We start from the raw sequence: 23,264 nt of genomic DNA, 5'->3' as shown, positions 1-23,264 counted from the left end.
AGGAGCTTCATGAGAATTCAAACATGCAGCTGTCTGTGAGCTCAGTTTTTTTCCCCTCACACTTCTGATTTGCCTTTGGCAGCAGCTTTTTTGCATCCTGACACATGTGTGTAAAGTGTTCATGCTATCAGCAACTTGTTTTGTTTTGTTTTGAAAAATAAATAAATTTGTGACCATACTTGTAGATCACAGTGACACATAATGATTAGGCATATGATTTACTAATGCAGATGAAGTTTATTCTAAAATTTAAGGAGAACAAAGAAGAACAGCATCTTCAGTTGTGTCTTGGCTGTTGTTCTCTGTGTAGTGTGCTGAGTTTTGTTTTTTGTTTTTTTGTTTTTTGACGTGTTGCTTGAGAGAGGAGTACTGTGATTTCTGAAGTAGCTCTCACCATGCGACCTTGATGATGATAAGTTCAGAGCCAGCTGAGAGCTGGGTTGTCTGCTTTGCTTTAGGTGATAAGTCAGAAAAGTTAAAACTTAGTTTCTTGTCTTGAAGGGAAAAAAAGAAAGAAGGAGGTTTTGTGTTTCTCAGCCAAGAACAACTACGATTTCATTTTCTGTTTTTGAGAAAGGAGAATTTATAATAATAATAATAATAATAATAATAAAACAAAGAGTGATGTTTTGTTTAAGTGGTGAAGAAAGCTAATACTGCAAAATACCAACTAGTGCATGATCAGCGAGCAATAAATGAAATCCCTGAAATGATGCTACCAGTAGTAGCAAATCCCCACTCTCTATGCTGAAGCTTTAAAGAAATCAATGATGTCCTGCCTCCTGCCAGCAGCAGAGACAGTTTCTACTCTACGTAATGACATTTTAGTGACTGGCCACACAGAGGAAGGGTGTAAGCAAAATACCATGGCTGTGTTACGTCACTTGGCTGAGTTAAGGCCACAAGGTATCTTTAAATAAACTCTAATTATGAAGTCACATACTTAGAGCACACCCTCTCAGGTGAAGGCAGAAAGCTACTAAACAAAGGAACAGAAGCTATACAAAATGCGCCACAGCCACAAAACTAGGCATTCATAAGATTTCCAGATGGAGAAGTTGATTCGTCATTGTGGCTGAACTGTGACTCTGCAGAAAGCTGGCAACCTCTGTGCACCTGTGGCCATGTACATGATTGGGACATGTGAATTCAATGAGTTGGAGATGGGTAAATGAATACTTTTGACAATATAGAGTATGTATGTGAATAAAGAATGCATGTACATGAGACTGAGATAATTAATTTTGGCCCTTATCCGTCCCTTATTTATTCCAACATTTTTGCACCACTGAGATATAAATTTTACTGTAGGGTCTTTAACTTTCAATATCAGGGCATAAGGACCAGGTGGTTGGTACATAAGAGATAACACAATTTTTTTTCAGTTTTCTAATTAGTATGTGCAAGGCTAAAGGCCTTTAAACACCCAACAGATTGCAGAACTATATCTGAATTTGCCATGTAATGGAATGCATTGTATTTTTGCTGAAAATTCATCATCAAAAAATGCACTGTGAAAAAAAGTTTACGTCAACTGACGATAAGCTGGTCGTGAGCTTTCTAAACAAGAAAAGGAAGAAACAGATTCTGGGTCTATCCAATCCTCTCAAGGCAGCAGCAACAGGGAAAATGTCATGGCTTGATCCACGATCTGAAGCTTTCATATATATTCAGGATGCCAATGGGGCAATTTCAGCTCTTATTGGGACCACATTGACTGAGGTAAAGTATTATTTTACTATTTCCATATCAGTACTAGCGCATGACTTGAGTTAGGAGTGCACTTGTTGCCAGATGGAGGGATCTAATTGGTCGCATCTGTTTATTTGGATCCGAAAAAAATATATCTATACATGTATATATATGTATATGTATACCACGTCAACTGGAAGAGACTTGGTGGACCATCTGTATCTACAGGTCAAAGGTCAGTCCTTCGAGGACACCAATATTCACATTTTGGACAAAGAAGACAGATGGTTTGAAAGAGGAGTGAAAGAAGCCCTTTGTGTCCACTGTCTGCCATCTATAATCCAGTTCTGAGATCCTTTCCCAGACGCCTTAATGCCCACTCACATCCCGGGACTTCTGACCTCAGGAAATCACATGATAGGGTGGGGCTAGGTTTCACAATGAGCTCACCGAAAACCTTAGCTGATTGTGAACTACACCCATTTTCACACCTTGGCTCATGTAATTAGGTAGGGGTTCATTAGGGGGTCCATTGTCCCTCTCTGGGGGGCACTCCCACATGGCTTAAATCTGGGACTCTCCAACATTTGACTCTAGAACTGAAGAAGCTTCTCAGATAAGAGGTAAAATGTCTTCAAGCAACTCAAAGAAGTCCAGACACTTTTTTTTTCTTTCCAAGCTCCTTAGACTACGATGACCTGGATGACTGAGAACCTTCACAGACAAAACCAACACTAGCTCCTTAGGATGTTTTACCAGTCGGTGGTTGCCGGGGTACTGTTCTATGCTGTGGTGTGCTGGGGGTGCAGCACAGCAAAGAAGGACTCATCCAGGCTGGAAAAACTAAACAAAGGCTAGCTCTGTAGTCGGCATGAAGTTGGACACTCTGGTGACAGTAGCAGAGAAAAGGACATTAAAGAAACTGCTGGACATTATGGACAATGCTGGGCATCCTCTGCACACGGTCGTAAATAATCATAGTAGCCTATTCAGCAACAGGTTGCTTCTCCCAAAGTCAAGAAGCAACAGACTTAAAAACTCCTTTGTCTCACACGCCATCAGACTGCTTAACTCCTCACTGGAGGAGAGAGAGAGAGGAAACGGGGACAAAGGAGGGTTGGGAACAACTGACCTGTAGTGCTTTTTTCCTTGTGCTATATTTGCAATATATTTCTTACATCCGACTGTGCAATAATCATTGTGCAATAGACTCACTCAAATGTGGAATCCACTAGTATTCCTATTTATCTCTATTATATAGTCTGTATTTATATATGTGTATATATGGTATAATTATGCTTATATCCTTACTCTCATTCCCCTTTATTGTGTCTGTAACATGCAACTTCTGTCGGTGCTGTGCTACTGGAAACTCAATTTCCCGGAGGAACCCACCCGTGAGATTAATAAAGTTTCATCTAATCTAATATAATAACACTAGTCACTTTTCTCAGAACAGACTCACCAATAAACATACAGCATTAATTGATATGATTGGATGGCCGAAGTATTAATGAAGAGGGCTGTTCTATTCACAACTGTTTACAAAATTACTACAATATTTAAATACATTTGTTTTCAAGGTATTTGAAATGCAATGTTTCATACTAAAGTATTTATAATTATCATTTCCAAACTGCCCTGGTGATAATTAAAATGTTACTCTAAAACAACACACTGACACAGGTGAGCACATCTAATCTATAATCACTTTTAAAGCACATATGAATTGGCATTAGAGATGGGGTTATAGCTATAATACAGCTATTGCACACATATTTTCTCCTGAGAGATTTTTTTTTCTAGTGCCCAAAAGTTTCCGCAAAGTTGGCAAGTTGTTTTATTTGGTCACTCTGCATTGAGTGACGCCTCCACAACATTTTCTTGGCTTTCAGATCCTTGGGGAAAACAGGTACACAGGGTAGAACAGGTTTTGGGCCTATAAGAACACCGTTCAGTGTCTTGGTACTTCCACTCAAAGGGCAGGAAGAGTTAGAGCTAACCCCAATATCTGGTATGGGAATATGAGGATTCAAACGAGGCAGGTATCCGGGGCGTGTGTGGGCAATGTGATCCAGAAGAAGAGCTCCTGAGCCTCTTCGCTCCAGCCCTGTAGTGGCTCGCCTCTGGGCCGAGCTCTCCAAGGACTCCCTGGATTCCGACAGATTGGAGGCTCTGCTGGTGACCAGCTTGTGTCTTTCCGCTGCCAATCCAGCACCACCACTGCTCTTTGAGGTTCTGTCTCTGCTGCTGAATTGCTGCAACTGAGAGTCAGAACTGTAGTGGGCAATACCAATGTTCCGCCGACGCACCACATTTTGCAGACTGGAAACATTCATCTGTGTAAGACAGTCAGATGAATCTTCATCTGCAGGTCTGGATTCATGGGAAAAGGCAAGACTATCTTGAAGCAAGTTTGGGTGTGAAACAGAATATAATGAACTTGCAGCACTGTCATATGACATCTTTCTGCCAAAGCCTTTTTTCCCACCACCTCCCCTGTTGTCATTTCCTGATAAGATCTCTAATGCTTTCACAAGTCCTTTTGCATCTTTGAAATCAATGCTCTGGTGCCGTGAAATAGCAGGAGGATGTTCTTCGACTCTGAAAGACAGCACCTCCTCCGGAGTAATTTCCACTGGTTCCTCAGTCAGAGAGGACGCCTGACTCTGCTGGAGCAACAGGGAAGGACTTTTGGACCAGGCTTCTGAGTGTAGCTGATGGAAGTTAGGTCGCTTATCCACATCGGGAACACGTAGAGGACTTCGATGTTGCATTGGTGAACCTGGTTGAAATCTGATCAGGCCATGCCCTAAGCCTAAACACTGGGGATCCTTGAGGGCACGAAGGGGGCTGCCAGGTTGAGGAGAGGTTTTTGCTGAAGAGCCCTGAGGAGGCGTTCGTAGCTGGACCTCATATGGCGACATGCAGCAAGATGCTGGTAAGTAATGCAGACTCTCTTCAACTTCAGGAGATGGAGGAACATTAAGGTACTGCTTTGTCACCTGATGGCCAGATGGCAGTTTGTTGGTGGTGATGATGATAACTTCCTTACCCTTGGCTTTACAGGCATCTAAGAGTACACTAAGAATGTCCCTGTTACCAGAATTAACTGCATAAACTAACGCAGATAAACCTCCATGATCCTCCAGGGTTGGATCAGCTCCGCTGTTAAGAAGAAGTGACAGAATTTCAGCTCCCATTTGTTGAAGACATGCATGCATTAGAGCCGTTTTCCCAGTCTTGTCTTGGATGTTTGGATCAGCACCATTTTCAAGAAGATACCTTGTAGTAAAAGTAAAGTAAGGTAAAGTAAAGTAAAGGGTACATTTATTTTATCAATTATCTAGAAGATATTAATGCTCAACAAAAATATATAAAACTTACCGAACCATCTTGTGCTGGGGTACACTCTGTGAATCTGTATAGCATGTCTTGCAGGCTACCATAAGTGGTGTCTCACCATGCTCATTACTCTCATTAATGTAGGCTCCTCCTTCCAGGAGCAGCCGAGTCAGACGTAGCCGGCATAAATATACAGCCTTCAACAGGGAATTGCCATCTGTTCGAACCTCTGTTGACTCATCCATTGTGAGGACCTTTGATGAAACACTGTCACTTCATTGTCTGAAGGTGCACCCAAAACATCCCTGCAACAATGTAAGAAGTTTTTAGGTCTCCATCAAGTGGGCAGCTGTTGGAAGCTTTACACTGTGGGTCCCAAACCATATCTGAGCATCACATTACCTATAGAAACCATTTGTTTGATATAGTGTTTTCTTGTTTGACAGTGCATTCAGATATTCGAAACCAGTCACTCTTTCACTATTTTATATTGCAGCCTTACACTAAAGTTGGCTTTAGTGTGAGGCAAAATTAAGCATTTGCTTAATTTTGGGAAAATTAATTCTCCCTCTCTTACACACACGTTGGGTATTCATATCTTGTGGGGACATCTAATTGACATAATGCTTTCTGTAGCCACTTACCCTACCCTTAACCATGAAAAATGAATGCCTAACCCTTACCCTATACCTAACCATAACCCAACTGTAACCCTGTCACTAAAACCACATTTTGAGTCTCAAAAACGCCTTCAAACTTGTGTGGACCAGGATTTTGGGCGCCATAAGGCCTGTTGGGCCCCACAAGTATAGTAAACTTCCAATTTTTGGGCCCCAAAAAGATATGAATACAGACAGACATAGTATTTATCTTCATAAAAACTATGTTTTTTGGAAGAAACAGGTAGTGCTCAACTTTTCACTCTTACCACAGTGCAAATTGGAGTGCAACAACTTTTTCCATGTATGTTAAAACACTTGTTATGTTAAGCTGCCAGAAGTGCACCTCATCTTTAAACCATGCTGAGGTAGGCTTTAGCCCACTCATGACCCTGAACAGAGAAGGTGCATTGAAACATTGATGGGTGTCTCCATAGCAGTATTTGATTAACAAAATAAATGGCTGTAGAAGAATCACAGCACAGTACGATTGTTACCTGGGAAAGTTCATATCCCACCAAAATACTGCATTGAGTTCAAGCTGAAAGCTGTCTTGTAGATGACCTGCTCCAACAATTACTTATTCTTTCCTAAATGAACCTGTACAGCTCTACATTGTTGTACATTTCATAGAGTTAGAACACTGAATGCCTGTCAGAGATTTATTTTACTGTCTGTGTTTCTTTCTATGGTCTTTCCACCATCTCAGCTCCTGACAGCTTCCTGCCATCCCACCCGGGTTTTTTGTTTTTGCTCTCCCTTATTAACAATGTGGTTTTGCTAAGAATGAAAAACTTTCAGTTTCTGGTAAAAGTGAAAGAAAACTGGAAAAGTCACAGTTACACATGAATTAACATTGCTCTTCTTTCCAGTATTTTATAACTGTGCAGCATTTGCAGAGCAGCAGCAGTTCACACAGAAACAACCTGTTGTCTTTGCACCTCTGTAACAAGCTATTGTTGTCTTGATTTTGACACTGAGACTTAGTATTCTATCCAATAATACTCTGCACATACATCTCCTGATAGATTTCAACATTGTGACAATGAGGAGACATCCTGTCACTCAAAACACAAAGTTAATAACAAATAGAGTCACAGACTTTTTTCTAAAGAAAAATACACAACTCGCCCTCACCACTAAGTGACCGTGTAAGCTTCCAGCTCTGCTTCCATCCACAAAAGAGAGCTAAAAGTATAAAAGTATACAACATACAGTGTACAGTCAATGGAAACTACATTATATAAAAATATTTCTAGCACTTTTAAAGTATCAAGAGTTAAAATACTTGCAATTAGAATGGGCCTTATATATTTTGGTGGTTTCAATTTAATTATTGCTTTCTTTAAAATCGTAATCCTAAACGTTAAACTTTAAAGTTAATGCAGTATTTACTGAGTACTCTGTACTTCAAGTCCATTTCTTTTCCTGATATGACATAGTTTACAGTTTTAGTATCTTGTGCTTATATGTTATGATGTCAACTTTTTACAGGTTGTTTGTATTTTATGTATTGCTTTAAAGACAACTTTTTTTCACTAAACATTATGAAAATATTTGGGAGTATAGAGGTTTGGTCATGTAATAATGAAATCATCTGTATTTAGGCTGGTTCCCTGGTCTCCTGGGAAAATTAAGCTTTAATAAGGGAGAGCAAAAACAAAAAACCCGGGTGGGATGGCAGGAAGCTGTCAGGAGCTGAGATGGTGGAAAGACCATAGAAAGAAACACAGACAGTAAAATAAATCTCTGACAGGCATTCAGTGTTCTAACTCTATGAAATGTACAACAATGTAGAGCTGTACAGGTTCATTTAGGAAAGAATAAGTAATTGTTGGAGCAGGTCATCTATTAATCAGAAGGTTGGAGGTTTGGTCCTGGGCTGCTCCAGTCTACATGCCAAATATCCTTGGGCATGATACTAACGCCAAGTTGCACTCTGATGGATCAATTGGAGCGTGAATGTTAGATAGAAAGCGCTTCCCTGGAAAACGCATAGAAAACAATGCCTGTATGAATGGGTGTGAATCTGTGAATGTTGTATAGAACAGTTTGAGTGCTCAAGGAGAATATTTTTTTTTTTACCAAAATGTTTTTATAAAGAGCAGCAGGTTTTAAACTTTAGCAGCCTTTTCTGCAGGGTGACATTCAAACCCCGATCCGAGGGGGTCAGGCCTGGTCTTCCACCACCACAGACAGAATATCTAATGATAACAGCAGCAGCAGAGAAAATGTCATTCCTCAACACAACACTTCACACAGAAAGGCCAAATAGATACTGAAACATTAGTATAGAAATGGTTTTGTCCAGGACTTACATGTCTCAAAAATATTTTAATAGCTACTTGCACATGTAGCCAAAGAGGAATTCTGTTTAGTTACACACTGACGCAGAAGCGCTTTTGAAAACAGGAGTCAATAGAAATGAAAAGAAATAACAGAAAAAAATGGCTACAAGGACAAACAATCCATTTCATCTCCTGCCAGCCTGCAACATTCTTAATGTTCTGCAATGGTCTGAATTTATTGCCTCTCAGAACAAACTGACAGCTCCTGTTATGCACAGAGTAGAATTTATCACAATTTTAGTGCAGCATCAAGGGTGCTCTGGCATCCTTAAATAGGATTTAACACTAACAATAGAATTTTACTAAGTCTTATCTTACCAAATTGGGCAAATAAAGGAGACATGTAAAGTAGAAATGACTATTTGTTCCCAGCGTGTTAGTGTGTGTAAAACTTACCTGAATGAGTTTCGTTCTTTATTGTGAGAGATGTTCAAACTGCAGTTTAAAGCCAAATGTCAGACTGCAGGCTGAGAGGTAGGTACGGAGACCAGACATTCACACAGGAGTGACTGATGGAAGGAGGGAGTGAAGACTGATATGCGTCAGCTGACAGCAAAAGGCTGGCCAATGACCATGCAGCAGCAAGCATACAACCAGTGATGGCACATCCTTTTGTGAGCATCCACAGTGCAGACAGTGTTGTTTGATAAAACATTTGCGCAGGAAAGACTCGTTTCTTTTAAGCTTCAGGTATTCAGACTGTTGTGTGAAATGACAGTGTGGCCAACGTCACCAGAAAGTTCAAGGCTGCAGACATTTATTTTGGTGAAGATTGCACAGAACAGAAACTTCACAGAACTACTGCCATATTCAGTAGTCAATAACAGAAAAGCACTGAGAAGCTTCGTCACTTTTAGAGAGCAAATAGCCACAGATATCCTTCACCAGCGTGTCCTGCTATGTTAATCCATATTGATTCATCCGTTTCCTCTTTGCTGTACTTTAATAGAGAAGTACCATGGAAGCAGATGTGTGGCGAACAGAGGGAGGACCCACAATGCAGGACTGAACTCAGAAATCACAGATTTATTCCTGCACTGTAAGACCGAATAGTAATAGTTTGATAAATGAAATGAGTTGCAACTACTTAAAAACCCGTTATAAGTTCATACACCCTTATTTCTTTGAGTAGTTTGAACAAGTTTGTTTTTTCAAGTTATCAGTACTTGAATATGTTGATTAGTTTCAGACATTGCCCTTGAATAATTTGAGTCGACACTGACATCACATACGTGCCTACGTACGTACGTACGTGTGCCACCTGTTCTTCATGAGGAGCTGGGAACCATCTTGGAATCGTCGCTTCGAGTCCGAATGCCTGCTCATTACTCCGAAAGAAAGCTGTGGAACGTTAATTTCCGAACAGAAATAAAATCACTTGGGAAGGTTTTTTGCTGCATTGTCTTTGACGCTGGATAAAGGAGGACGTGCTGTGGTATGTTACAGACCTTTGAACTGGAACAGCTAACGCTCTGCACTTGGCTAGCTGCATTTACCGCCTTTGCAGCAATTTTGTCTTTGTGAGCGCTTTTGTGGTAAGTTTTATTTTTTCTGAAACCTTATTTCTCCTTTGTAATACGAATTATTATCGTCATAAATGTTGAATTGTAGCAGGCATTTAAGAATTGCTTTTTTCTTTTCTTTTTTTTTTAAAATCCATGCCACCTAATGTAAAAATAGGGTTCCAGTGTATGGTCTTGGTGGCATTGGCCCCAAAGTGTGTTTTGCAGGAAGCTAATAAGCTCACATTTAGTATAACACATTATTAGTCCCAGCAGAGGCGAGCACTAAAGCTAAGCCCTGCTCATACATTTCTAATCTCTTACTACTGTAAAATAAGTCTTTAGCAGGCGTTTCTAGAGTGCTAAACAGATTTGTAGTTTATAAACTGCCTTGTGGATAAATTGTTGAGTCTTTGTTGCACTGCTGCGCTGCTTAGCTAACTCATTTGCCAACTGGTGGAACTTGAAAGCTATGTTTAGTATGGAAGCCCGTTTCCGCCACTAAAAAAAAAAAAAAAAAAAAGATCCATAACTCGAAATTTCGAGTTATTTTCTTGAAATTTCGAGTTATTTTCTCAAAATTCGGACTTATTAACTCAAAATTTCGACTTATTAACTCGAAATTTTGAGAAAAATAACTCGAAATTTCGAGTTATTAACTCAAAATTTTGAGAAAATAACTCAAAATTTCGAGTTAGCGGTGCCAATAAGAAATCTACGTGGCTGATGTCATTTCCTTGTTACCCGGAAGGATATGGCGCAAAAGGGTGCGCACTCAAAACTGGATCGTGTCGTGAGCTACTGTATAACAACAAATGTCAAGTCAAGTCAAGTCAAGTCAACTTTATTTGTCAATTCTGCCACATGTACAGGACATACAGAGAATAGAAATTTCGTTACTCTCAAACCCTAGTGATTAAAAAATGCAAATAAAATAATTAAAAAGTAAAAATTTAAATAAATACAATACAATTTTACGTATAACAAAAAAAAAAAAAAAAAGCTATGCAATATACAATATACAATATTCAAGTAAGGAGGCATAGTAGTGCAAATAGGCAAATAGTGCAAATGGAGATTTAGTGGTATGCGGTAAGAGATAGTGTAACAACAAAGTCTTATGAGGTAATGGCAGTCCAATGCTCCACAAAGTGACTGGTAACTGGTGCAGGCCAGTGAGTGAGTCAGAGAGTGTGTGTGTGTGTGTGTGTGTGTGTGTGTGTGTGTGTGTGTGTGTGTGTGTGTGTGTGTGTGTGTGTGTGTGTGTGACAGAGTTCAGTGAGACTGTGGAGGGGAGCAAATGGCGCCAGGTTCTTCAGTTTTGAATGCCTTCCTACAAATGATAACTGGATAAAAGGTATACAAAAACAGTGTGACCGCGATTGTTACATACAAAGTTGAACAGAATGCAACGTGAGGGTTAACCAAAGGCACCTATAAGGTTTCTGTTACACGCTAATGACACCTGTTACGTCTGGTGAAACAGACGTTTTGCTGAAAGCATGCGTAATAAGTGTACAGCACTGTATAAAACAAAATCACAAATCACCCAAAACAGGGAATATGACTGACAACTATATAAATAAGGAACAAAACCAATAAAACTGTAACCAGACAACTGAGAAAATGTGGGATTGACTGTATTGTGATGCTGATTGTAGTTACAGTGCAAATGGACACTTAAAAATGCAGTTCCCACTTCTCCACCATAGTCAGAGCTCATAATGTAGGTAGGCACAGATACTTTGATGATAATATGGTGGCTTTATTTTAATTTTGTAATTTTAATTTACATCCTTCCTTACAGCATGGGAGACTTGACTGAATTCTTGAAACAAAGAGAAGTCTCTGAGGAAATTATACAGACCTTGCAGAATGAGAAGGTACTTAATTCCAACAAGATATACTGGTTGAAATGCAACTTTTCCTCATTGTTCTTAAGTTAAAAATAGGATTGTATTTTCAAGGCTGGTTGTTTCAATAAATTAAATTATTTTTCCATCTTTAGATTGATGCCAGTGTCATAAGTCTAATGACAGATGAGGAGCTGAAGACTTATTTGCCATCATACGGTGATCGTCTAGCAGTATTTGGATTTTGCAGATAGAGGGGCAGCAGCCGCAAGTCAGCGCTTTTTGAACGGCTGAAATCCAAACTGTCCAAAAGAAAATTATCTGAAGAGGATGGCAGTAGCACACGGCAATAAGAAAATTCCCAAACAACCCATAAAAGAAATGCTCTGAAGAGAAATAGAAAAATAGAAATAGGATGGATGCATTATGATGAAGACACTGAGGTTTTCAAGCAGGTTAGAGCTAGACGAGGAGGAACAAGAAAAATAGACATTTGCAAGGATGCCAAGAAAAGGGACATATTACAGGTTGCAACAGGCCTGTTCTTTCCAGATGGGGGAAACATTCAGGGGCCCTTAACAGATTTTGACTGTGATCTGAAGGATTATCAAGAGATGATAGTCGATGATGCATTGACAGTAGGAGAACTTTATCATGTCACAAAACTAAATATCCTCAGGTTCTACCTCACCACAAAGAAAAAACAAAATGACAGCCTTCAGAGCTCCAACCCAGGTTTGTATCCATCTTCAGAAATTGAAGCGAGTCCTCAAAACCAAACCTCTTCTTTTTCTGTCACTACAGTCCAAACATCTGCTCCATTTGAAACAATCAGCCATGATGTGACATACATTGAAGACACTCCAAACGATAACCTTCCACAAACTTCCACGCAGTCTCTAAGTGCTAACACTTCTCACAGCAGTGACATTATTTTTGTTGGCCCCTTTTCTGACAGTGAGCCAATAAATTTGGATGACACCCTGATTTTTTCTCCACAACCTGGTCCATCCAGTGAGAGAGTGAGGAGAGTAGTGGTGGTCCACAGAGGGCAGGTAATGTCAGAGCTCATTTCACATTTTAGTGATAAGGACCTTGAAGATGTCGACATCAAAATCCAGGTCTTACTGCCTGATGGAACACCTGAAATGGCCCATGACGATGGGGGAGTTGTGAGAGATTGTCTTTCAGAATTCTGGAAAGAATTCTATGACAAGTGCACCACTGGAAACGTTTACAAAGTGCCCTTCTTAAGGCATGATTTTGGGCAACCGGAGTGGGAGAGTGTGGGCAGAATCATTGCATTTGGGTGGGTTAGAGAGAAATATCTGCCTGTGAAAATTGCACCTGCCATTCTGGAACAAGCTGCCTTTGGATATGTAAAGAGTGATACTGTGGAGAATTTCCTTAAGTTCATGCCTGACTCTGAGCGTACAGTGTTAGAGGCGCGGCGATCAGACTTTAGCACCGTGGACCAAGAAGAACTTATAGACATACTTGATAACCACAGCTGCAGAAAGATACCAACAGCCTGCAATGCCACTGAAGTCCTATTGGAGCTTGCACACAAAACACTTGTCCAAGAGCCTGCCTATGTTATTGAACAGTGGGCAAGAACACTCAGCATGCCACGGGAAAGCCTTTGTGATCTATCTTCAGTTTATGAAACCCTCCAACCAACTGTGAGAAAAGTTCTCAAGTGTCTCACTTTCCCTGAAACAATGACGGCTCACCAGAAGCTGATTATTCAGAAATATCTAACTACATATGTGAAGAATGCTGAGAAGGAACATTTGTGTTTGTTCCTCAGGTTTTGCACAGGTTCAGATTTACATCTGGGAAAGAACATCATCATTGGGTTTAACGAACTTAAAGGTTTCCAGAGATGACCTGTGGCACACACATGTGGGTGTGTACTGGAGCTGTCGATAAATTATGACAGCTATCCTGACTTCAGATCGGAGATGAACAGTGTGTTGGAATCAAATGTGTGGGTTATGGACATTATCTAAAGGTTTGATTCACGGACAATGGCTTAAAAGCCATTGTTGTTTTACAACAGATTATATTTGAGTTGTGAACTAAGACTAAAGTGTTCCCATGTGAATGTCACAGCAAAGGTTTCAGGTGTTTAAAAACTGAGTTCCAAGAAAAAGTCTTTGGTGAAATACCACTGTAATGCAATTTGAGGTACTTCTTTGTGTTTCTGTGTTTTCCTATTACAACTGAGGCAATATTTTTCTAAACACTTGTGAAATGCATTTCTGCAGAGGTCTCAGAGTGGCAGTCTGGAGACCATTTATAAGCATTCCCATTTCCTCAGTCAGCATGTGTGCATGTGAACAATGAAAGCAGTTTTTCCACCTTTTATTCAATTTTTCTATTATTTGAATCCAAAATCAACTTTAAAAAATGCATTAGGTTAATTTTAATTTGTCAAATTTTATTAATTTAATGTCACAAGATGACATGTATTGTAGTGGTTGTGAGACCCCTGTTGTGGTCTCACAACAGCGGTTTGCAGATGTGTTCTCCCCCCTGCCAGGCCGAACGTCTCTCATTGAGCATAATTTTGTAACGCAGCCTGGCGTGACGGTGCGTTCACGGCCCTACAGGCTTTCTGAGCATAAACGGCAAATCGATCAGAGGGAATTGGCTGAAATGCTGAAAATGGGAGTGATAGAAGAGTCGCACAGCGCCTGGTGTAGCCCCATCGTTCTTGTGGTGAAGAAGGATGGGTCTATACGGTTCTGTGTCGACTATCGCAAGGTGAATGAAGTGTCACGTTTTGATGCTTATCCCATGCCCCGGGTCGACGAGCTCCTGGATCGGCTGGGCACGGCCCGTTTTTTCACGACACTGGATTTAACCAAGGGCTACTGGCAGATTCCCTTGTCTGCCGAGTCCAAGGAGAAAACGGCCTTCTCCACTCCGTACGGGTTGTACCAATTCGTTACGCTTCCGTTCGGCTTGTTCCGAGCCCCTGCCACCTTTCAGCGCCTCATGGACCGGGTGCTGCGTCCGCACGCTGCATATGCTGCTGCCTACCTGGATGACGTGATCATCCACAGCGACACCTGGGCGGAGCATGTGCAGCGGGTGGCCACGGTCCTGGAGTCCCTGAGGAGGGCGGGGCTCACGGCCAACCCGAAGAAGTGTGCGGTTGGACGGAGGGAGGTACAGTATCTGGAGTACCACTTGGGGGGCGGGCAGGTGCGTCCACAGGTGGAGAAGACGGCGGTTATCGCATCCTGCCCGCGCCCCAAGACTAAAAAGGAGGTGAGACGGTTTCTGGGGCTGGCAGGTTACTATCGCCGTTTCGTGCCAGGGTTTGCGCAGCTGACCAGCCCCTTGACCGATCTCACCCGAAAGGGTGCTCCAGATCTGGTTCAGTGGACGGGGCCGTGCCAGGCGGCGTTTGTGCAGGTGAAAAAGTCTCTCTGTGGGGAGCCGCTGCTTCACACTCCTAACTTTTCCCTCCCTTTTGTTCTGCAGACTGACGCCTCGAACAGAGGGCTGGGGGCCGTTTTGTCCCAGCAGGTAAGGGGGGGCCGACCGTCCCGTTCTTTACATCAGCCGGAAGCTGGCAGAGTGCTTGGCTATCCGGTGGGCGGTCGACTCCCTTCGCTATTACCTCCTGGGGCGCTCATTCACCCTCTGCTCGGACCACGCCCCGCTGCAGTGGCTCCACCGCATGAAGGATGCCAACGCCTGGATCACCCGGTGGTATCTGGCTTTACAGCCCTTTAAGTTCAAGGTGGTCCATAGGCTGGGGGCGCAGATGGCGGTGGCCGATTTCCTCTCTCGCTCGCGGGGGGGTGGGGGGGGGGAGTAGGTTCGGCAGGACAGCTCCCTGGCCTCAGTCGGGCGGTGGGGGTGTGTGGCGGAGGTGTGGTCCCGGGCGCGGCTGCAGGGGAGGAGTGGTGGAGTGAGCTCAACGGGGCGGTGCTGGAGATGCCGGTGAAAACAGCTGATGGCGATTTGGACTGATGGTTTTTTCCTTCCCTTTTTATAGTGAGACGGAGAGGAGCAGAGGGAGAGGGAAATCAGCTGGGACCAACAGCTGTCAGACTGTGTTCAGTCATAACGCAGGGAAAACTATAAATAAATGTGGAATCTGGTGATAAAGACCTGTGTGTAGTGCATTTCACACCCCCTTTTTCAAAACTGCATAGCCGATGGGGTAGTTATTTAAAAGATATTTTCCTATATTTCTGTTTTCATGTTTAGTAAAAGCACTACTTTTCACGTGTACTTTAATATATCTGATGTTTCTATAATATGCAATATACGCTTAAAACACTCAGCAATTTGTGAATTCATGATCCGTATCTGTAATACTGTTAGCATTTCTGTAGCATTTGTAGCTGAGGGCTTCAGCTTCCGGGTAACACGGAAATGACGTCATTCACATAGATTACTGATTGGCAGAGCTAACTCGAAATTTTGAGTTATTTTCTCAAAGTTTCGAGTTATTTCTCTCATAATTTCGAGTTAAGTCGAAATTTCGAGTTGCTAAGTTGAAATTTCAAGTTGCTAGGTTGAAATTTTGAGAAAATAAGTCTAAATTTCGAGTTGCTAAGTTGAAATTTTGAGAAAATAAGTCGAAATTTCGAGAAAGATAACTCGAAATTTCGAGTTAAGTATCCGTTTGTTTTTTTTTAGTGGCGGAAACGGCCTTCCATAGTTTAGTTCTCTGGAATTGTACATATTAAAACTGGGGCATCAATATTGTAGGCATAGGATGATATAAGCAGTGATCAATCATCATATAATTAGCCAGTAGAACTTGGTTTGGATTGCAAATAGTTCTGTATACAAGTAGGAATGTTGAATCTTCTGAACTATTAAGTTGTTGTGCCTGGTCTATTTCAGGTTAACTTGAGGGTGAACCCATCAATAATACATTTACCAAACAGTTTTTTTTTCTAATTTTATTCTCAACCCCAGTGTACATTAGAAGGACTTTTTGAGTTTAATTTTGATGTTATATTGAAATAAGGTGAAATTCCTGTGTTATTATTAGTTAAGAATTAGTTGAGTTCTGGCCTAGTTATGTTTCATCTGTCACCTTGGTTATGTGTCTTGTCTTCTGTGTTTTACTTTTATGTCCATGCCCTCATTTCCCTAATCTGTTTCCTTGAGTCTCCCCATGTATTTATGCGTGTTCCGTGTTCTATTTGTCAAGCTCGTGTTGTCTTGACTGCGTCCCTTTCTTGTTTCTGTTTTACTGTGAAGAGTCTGGTGGTTCCATGTTCAGTTTGTTTTGTTGTACTTACCCTGTGGCATTCAGGTTCATTTGTGTCAGCTGTGTTTCCCCGGTGTTTCCACTTCCCTCTTTTCCTTTCTATGTATTTAAGTCCTCTGTCTTCGTCTGTTCAGTGTCTATTTATCTTCATGTCAAAGTCACAGAATTTCTGCTACTGCTCAGGTTCGTGCTCATGTTTAGACATTTTTCACTTTTATGTTTGCATGTCCCTGTTAAGTTTCATGTTCTTGTCTCTCGTTATTGTTTTCAATGTTAGTTTAGGTTTTCCGCAGTTAAGGTTTTAGTTTAGTTTCACCCTTGTTTCGCCTTGCCTTGCTTTTATGTTTTTGGACATCACCCTGAAATAAACAGCTTGTTTTTGTTTGTTTGTTTGTTTTTGTGTCCACTCCATAAACACACCAGCGATCCCTGCATTACATTTTCCTTGTTGTTCCAGTTTTAATATGATGTTTGTAACTCTTTGTCTAGTTTGTATATCTATGTGATGGTATTAGCAAATGTTTAAAAAGTGGTTGTTGTTAGACCACCTGTATGTATACAGTGTTTGATAACTGATTATGTAAAAAAAAAAGTGACAAAGCGCTGGACAATAACGTATTATACCTATTTCTTAATCTCTCTTTTCAGGTTAAGGCTGAAACTCCTTGCTGGTGTAGAAAGATACTATTTTGGTATGTTGATTGCTAAAAATAAGAAAAAAACCCCATTGATAGCACTTCCACAGTTACTTTAAAAAAGTTTAAAAAAAAATCATACAATAGCGTTCAAATGCAAACTTTGTAATCTTATCTTTGGAAAACAGATAAAGGTGCTTGAGCACTATCGGTTACATCATAGGAATGTTTCCTCAGTCAGTCCTTTGCCATGTCCATATGATTGCTGTATCTGTACATTTCAGTCACTGAATGCTTTGAAAATTCATTTAACATGGATACATTCTCAGAAAGTTGTGCAAAGTAGAGATCAAAGTGCAGTATTTCTTTGCCCTCTTTGTGGTTGTAGCCAACCATTCAATGATAAAAATGTCCTTAGTCACTTAAGGACACATCTAAAACAGCATGAGACATTGGATTGCCCTTTCAAAAATTGTCACTACCGTAGTCAAAGGAGCTTGCAAAGAAAAGCGTCTGGACTTCTTTAAGTTACTTGAAGACGTTTCACCTCTCATCCGACAAGCTTCTTCAGTTCTAAGGTCAAATGGTGGAGAGTCCCAGATATAAACCTAGTGGGAGTAACCCCCCACAGAGGGACAAAAGGACCCCCTGATGATCCTCTAATCGTCTGAGCCAAGGTGTGAAACTGGGTGTGGGTCCCAATCAGCCAGAGTTTCGGGTGAGTTCATTGTGAAACCTGGCCCCACCTTATCATGCGAATTCCTGAGATCAGATGGCCCAGGATGTGAGTGGGCGTTAAGGCGTCTGGGAAGGGATCTCAAAACTGGATTATAGATGGCAGAGAGTTGGTGTCGTAAACCACCGCCTCTGTTCAAAGATGGTCGCTCACAGTGGACATAGATGCTTCTTTCACTCCTCTTTCAAACCATCTGTCCTCTCTGTCCAAAATGTGAACATTGGCATCCTCGAAAGAGTGTCCTTTATCCTTAAGATGCAGATGGACTGCTGAGTCTTGTCCTGTGGAGGTGGCTCTTCTATGTTGTGCCATGCGCTTGTGAAGTGGCTGTTTGGTCTCTCCAATGTAGAGGTCTGGGCATTCCTCGCTGCACTGTACAGCATACACCACATTGTTAAGTCTGTGTTTTGGCGTTTTGTCTTTCGGGTGAACCAAGCACGACATCCCAGTGTATTTCAGACCCAGCAACACGCTCAGACAAAAACTGGTTTACCCGAAAAACAAAACGCCAAAACTAGGTTTATATCTGGGACTCTCCACCATTTGACCTTAGAACTGAAGAAGCTTGTCGGATGAGAGGTGAAACGTCTTCAAGTAACTTAAAGAAGTCCAGACGCCTTTCTTTGCAAGCTCCTTTGAATATTAGGTAGTTAGTGTTCAAGGAAATGGTTCTACTGGATTTTCCTTGAATAAACAAATTCTGAACTAGTTATATACAACTCAAATTCCTATGATGCACATACTTTGTGAACACATTTTGTACTTCTAAATTGTTAGTGGCATCGTTCATCACATCATCTATAATTAGCAAATTGTTCTTGTCTTTAGGCAGAAGGGTGTCATCAGCAAGAGATTCGGGTATACCGTTAACAAAGTTTATGTCTTTTATCTTAAGAAGCTGGTCATATAGTGGCTGCCAGCATGAGTATATATACACAATGTTATCAATGCTGTGTGATATAATCCTGGAAGAGTTTTCAATGACACTTTTAACAAAAAAAAGTCTTGCCGCAGTTACTGGGACTGCTGACCACCATGCTGAACCGGTGCTGCAACCGGGCTTCCGATGTGCAGCAATGGGCTGAAGGTGAGTCTCAATATAATGCACTCGTGTATAACAATAGGACCCACCATCGCCTCATTAAAGAACTTAAGGTAGAATTAAGATATTTCTGACAGTGCCAACAAACAATGAAAAATAAGCGTTGTAAAAGCAGAATTTATGGCAGAGTTGTTGCGTTTGATCAAATTGGATTGAACCTGGGTTGAAATGATGTTGTACTGTTTGGTTTTATAAACCTGAACACCAACATACTTGTTATCTCATGATAATGCAGCACATGAAGGCTACAGATGTCTTATAATGAATATCATCAAGTCAGTGATTACAGAGTCCACTGTAGTTTGGTGACTGTTACTCATCCTATATTCTGATTAATATTCCTCTCACTTAGAAACTGATCAAACTGATGGCAGCCTTGGAGCGTTGCAGGCACGAATAGAGGAGCTTGTCGTCATCATCAAAGTACGAACACAAAGTCTTTACAGACAAAATGGTACGTCCCAGTTTCTTTGAAATGGACCGTTTGATACTTAGTTTGTACAGCTACTTTGTAAACAGAATAAAATTAGATCCAGGTTTGTTTAAGATGGATGTGATGGGTGTTCTAGCAAACAAATTGATGAGTGTAGATTAAAATGTAAATATATACATTATGTGAAGGTGTGAATTTTTTATGAATATTTACAGATAGCAACAAGAGGCGACACAGAATTCGCAGTCATCTTAGTTGAGAAGAAATGCTTGGCGGCTGCTGTTGACGACTACAAAAAGCTTGCTGAATCAACAAAGCAAATCGTATCCAGCGATGCCCTCATCCAGACCGACATTTGGCCCTAGCAGAGCACAAGTGAACGTAAGCTCTTGATTTATAAATATCCTTTTTAAACAAGCTCCCAGTATCTGAGCAGTAGTTGAATGTTTTGTTCTTGAATCATAATATGCTACTATGTTTTCCCATCTGATGTTGTTAAACTGTAGCTGCTGCAGACCTCCAGACAAAGAGGAAGGTCTTTGAGAAGGTGATGGCTGTGAGGCGCCTGAGAGAGGAGGAGATTATCCTTTGCAGGGAGATGCGGCATCACTGGACAGTGTTGCGAATGCAATCTGTGGTGTTGGGGACAATCTCCTCAGACTGTAAGCACATTATTTATTTATAAATTTTTTGATGAATCGATTGAAAATAAGAGCAGATGCTAAAGTCTTACTGGATCTTTTACCTATATCTAGGTTGGTGGCTAACACTGCTTTCTCCCTTTAAAAAAAAAGTTTAATTACAGGATCCTAATTCCTTGTGTTTATGAGGTGTGACAAAGTGGGTGAGAAGACCATTTGTCTATATTCTTAACATTCTTGTTTTGATTTAACCATATTTCACATGTAATCTGCAATAGGCAAACATCTACTATCCCGGGTTTATGTTTTGCACTTTTACAGATTATATAATATAACATCTTGGTTTAAATCAATTCCTACAAGTTTGTTAAGTTAACATGTTCTTTATTTCAACTGTTAATTTGTATTGTTTAGAACTTACCTTACCTACCTGTCTTCCAGAAACAAAAGGAGGAAATGTAGTTTTACTTCCTGCTTTATACCTTCTGGGTTCATCTGAGGTCACAGGAAGAGACCAAGTGCAGAAGGGGAAGAACTCTTATAATTTAATAAAGTTGATTTTAGAGGGTTTGTGAAGACATAGATTTATTGTTGTAATATGTATTGATTACACCAGAGTTTATGTTGCCAGTAAAGAGGAGTAGTAGAGGTTTGAATATAATCATGTTCATCTTACCTACCTACCTACTGAATGGAATAGTCCAGAGGAGGAATTGTTTGGTTAAGTGGACTATTTAAGCAGAAGAACTCAGGTGTTTTGGGAGAAAGGTTCAGGTTGGTGTAGCTGTGTGCAGTTTGACTTTAATTTCTGTTGATTTAAGTTCAGTTATGTTTATTTGAATTGAGTTAATTATAGAGTTGAGTTTATTATTTGTTTCTTTGTAAATATTGTTTGGGCCACAAAATGGTGAATAAATCACTTGCTACACTGGACAGCATCGGTCTCCTGCACTTCTTTGACCGCTTAAGTCGAGTCCTACCACATGAGGTGAGGTTTTTTGTTTGTTTGTTTGTTTGTTTTTTTGCTTTACTCATATTTATTTGTTTTGTTCTTTTTACAGCCTCCCTTGTTGGCATGTCGGAGGATGCACAGAAGGGACTCCGTAGCCTGGTTTTAAAAAAACGAAATGAACTGAAAGCTGAAATGCTCAAAGTAAAGGACACGTAAAAGAGAATCCTCAGCCACCAACCACTCCTGGAAATGGACTCGGAGGAGGAGGAAGACATTCCAGACGATGCCACTGAGAGTGATTTGAGCACTTCTGATGAAGACTGATTGTGTCATCATTGATGTTATGTTTGGTAAAATAAAAGTTAATCACATCTGTTTAATCTGATTTTTACAATGTCTGTTTTAGAAATTGCTTATCATCAACAGACATTTTACATTTTAAGAAGAAAAATGGAAATTCCTTGGTGCAGTTTACCCTGAATCATTCTTTCCCATCTAATTTAATGACAACTGTACATGTTCACATACAATAACATAATTTAATTCATGGAATGCTTTCTGGACTGCTCAAATTATCACAAAATTTAAAAGCACCAGGCAGCACACTCATAAGGAAATTTTTTGTTCAGTGTTTTGTCGAAGAAATCAACAAGTACAATTGAGATGTTTGCTGTAGTGGTGTGTTTGTTAAGAAGCATGCCAGCACACTGGTGAACTGACAGTCCCAGAATGCACCCGAGCCAGTGACTCGCCCCAGAGCAAATGAAATTGCTTATCTAGAAAGACAACCGTCATCAAAGAATAAGTAAAAGAGTAGAAAACAAATGGTAAGGGAAGGTACTGTGGGGTAGGAAAGAAAGGCCAGAGCCGTGCAAAATGACCTCCAGCAGGCCACAAATGTGCACATGTCTGCTCAAGCGGTCAGAAACGGACTCCATGAGGGTGTTATGAGGGCCCGACGTCCACAGGTGGGGGTTGTGCTTACAGCCCAACACCGTGCAGGATGTTTGGCATTTGCCAGAGAACACAAAGATTGGCAACTTTGCCACTGGCGCCCTGTGCTCCTCACAGATGAAAGCAGGTTCACACTGAGGACTTGTGACAGAGTCTGGAGACGCCGTGGAGAACCTTCTGCGGCCTGCAACATCCTCCAGCATGACGATTTGGCAGTGGGTCAGTTTTGGTGTGGGGTGGCATTTCTTTGGGGACAACACAGTCCTCCATGTGTTCGGCAGAGGTAGCCTGTGTTGTGGAACTTTTCCAATTAAATAAAGCCTGTAGACGAGTGGTGAGCGGTAGCTAACATTCTTTAATCCAAACACACAAAGAACAGAGACAACCAAGCTTGTGGAGAGCCTACATGACCGCGGGGCAGGGTCAGCAGTCTCACTGAGCCTAGCATGGCTCTCAGTTAAATACCTTCTCCAGGAACAAAAGGCAGTACACAGCTGTTTCACACCTTAAGGTTGACACTCCCTTGCTACCTCCCAGAGTTCTCGAAGAGACAAAAGACTCTTCCTGTGGAGTGTTTGCTTCCCCCCCAACTTCCTTACTAGACTCCCACCATTTGTCTTACTGTATGAGTGTCAGACATGTTAAACTCCAGTGGCACCAAGGCATTATACAATAAAATAATGTGATTAATACATAAGTAAAAGAAATTGCTATACACCTGACTGCCATTAGGTGCTGAGATGCGATCCTCAGGTTCCTTGTGAGACCATATGCTGGTGCGGTTGGCCCCGGGTTCCTCCTAATGCAAGACAATGCTAGACCTCATGTGGCTGGAGTGTGTCAGCAGTTCCTGCAAGATGAAGGCATTGATGCTGTGAATTATATCCCCTGTCAAGAATATAATAGAATAGAATAATCCTTTAATTGTCCCACAAGGGGAAATTAAAGGATTGAAATGAAAACACAGTTCCGAAAGCAAACACAGTTGGTCGATGCTAAGAGTGTTCCTGTTGCTGAGGTTGGTGTCATCCTGTAATCTCTTACGGACTACCTCCAACGCTTCCGTGACTGGGATACAAGTGAAGAGAGATGTAATGTCGTATGAGACCATGGTTTTATCTGCCTCCATAATGACATCTCTCACCTTCTCAACGAAATCCAGGG

The 23,264-nt window shown here is 41.1% G+C and overlaps 1 protein-coding gene and 1 pseudogene across 1 annotated transcript; one reads left to right on the top strand and one right to left on the bottom strand.

Annotated features, from left to right (window-relative positions):
* Positions 1-3,494: 3,494 nt before the first annotated feature.
* ankrd34bb (ankyrin repeat domain 34Bb) lies at positions 3,495-5,282 on the bottom strand. The gene is made up of 2 exons (XM_086312808.1): positions 5,080-5,282; positions 3,495-4,977 (listed from the first exon to the last, which is right to left on the bottom strand). The coding sequence occupies exons 1-2, from the start codon at positions 5,280-5,282 to the stop codon at positions 3,495-3,497; spliced, it is 1,686 nt and encodes a 561-aa protein (XP_086168934.1).
* Positions 5,283-11,354: 6,072 nt separating this feature from the next.
* On the top strand, positions 11,355-13,517 carry LOC147316605 (uncharacterized; annotated as a pseudogene).
* The last annotated feature ends 9,747 nt before the right edge of the window (positions 13,518-23,264 follow it).

This window comes from Aulonocara sp. 'chitande type north' Nkhata Bay, linkage group LG12 (genome assembly GCF_057382095.1).
Source record: "Aulonocara sp. 'chitande type north' Nkhata Bay isolate Kocher_YH1m ecotype deep benthic linkage group LG12, A_spYH_male_GT1.1, whole genome shotgun sequence".
Lineage (NCBI taxonomy): Eukaryota > Metazoa > Chordata > Actinopteri > Cichliformes > Cichlidae > Aulonocara > Aulonocara sp. 'chitande type north' Nkhata Bay.
This window is presented reverse-complemented; position numbering and strand designations above follow the sequence as displayed.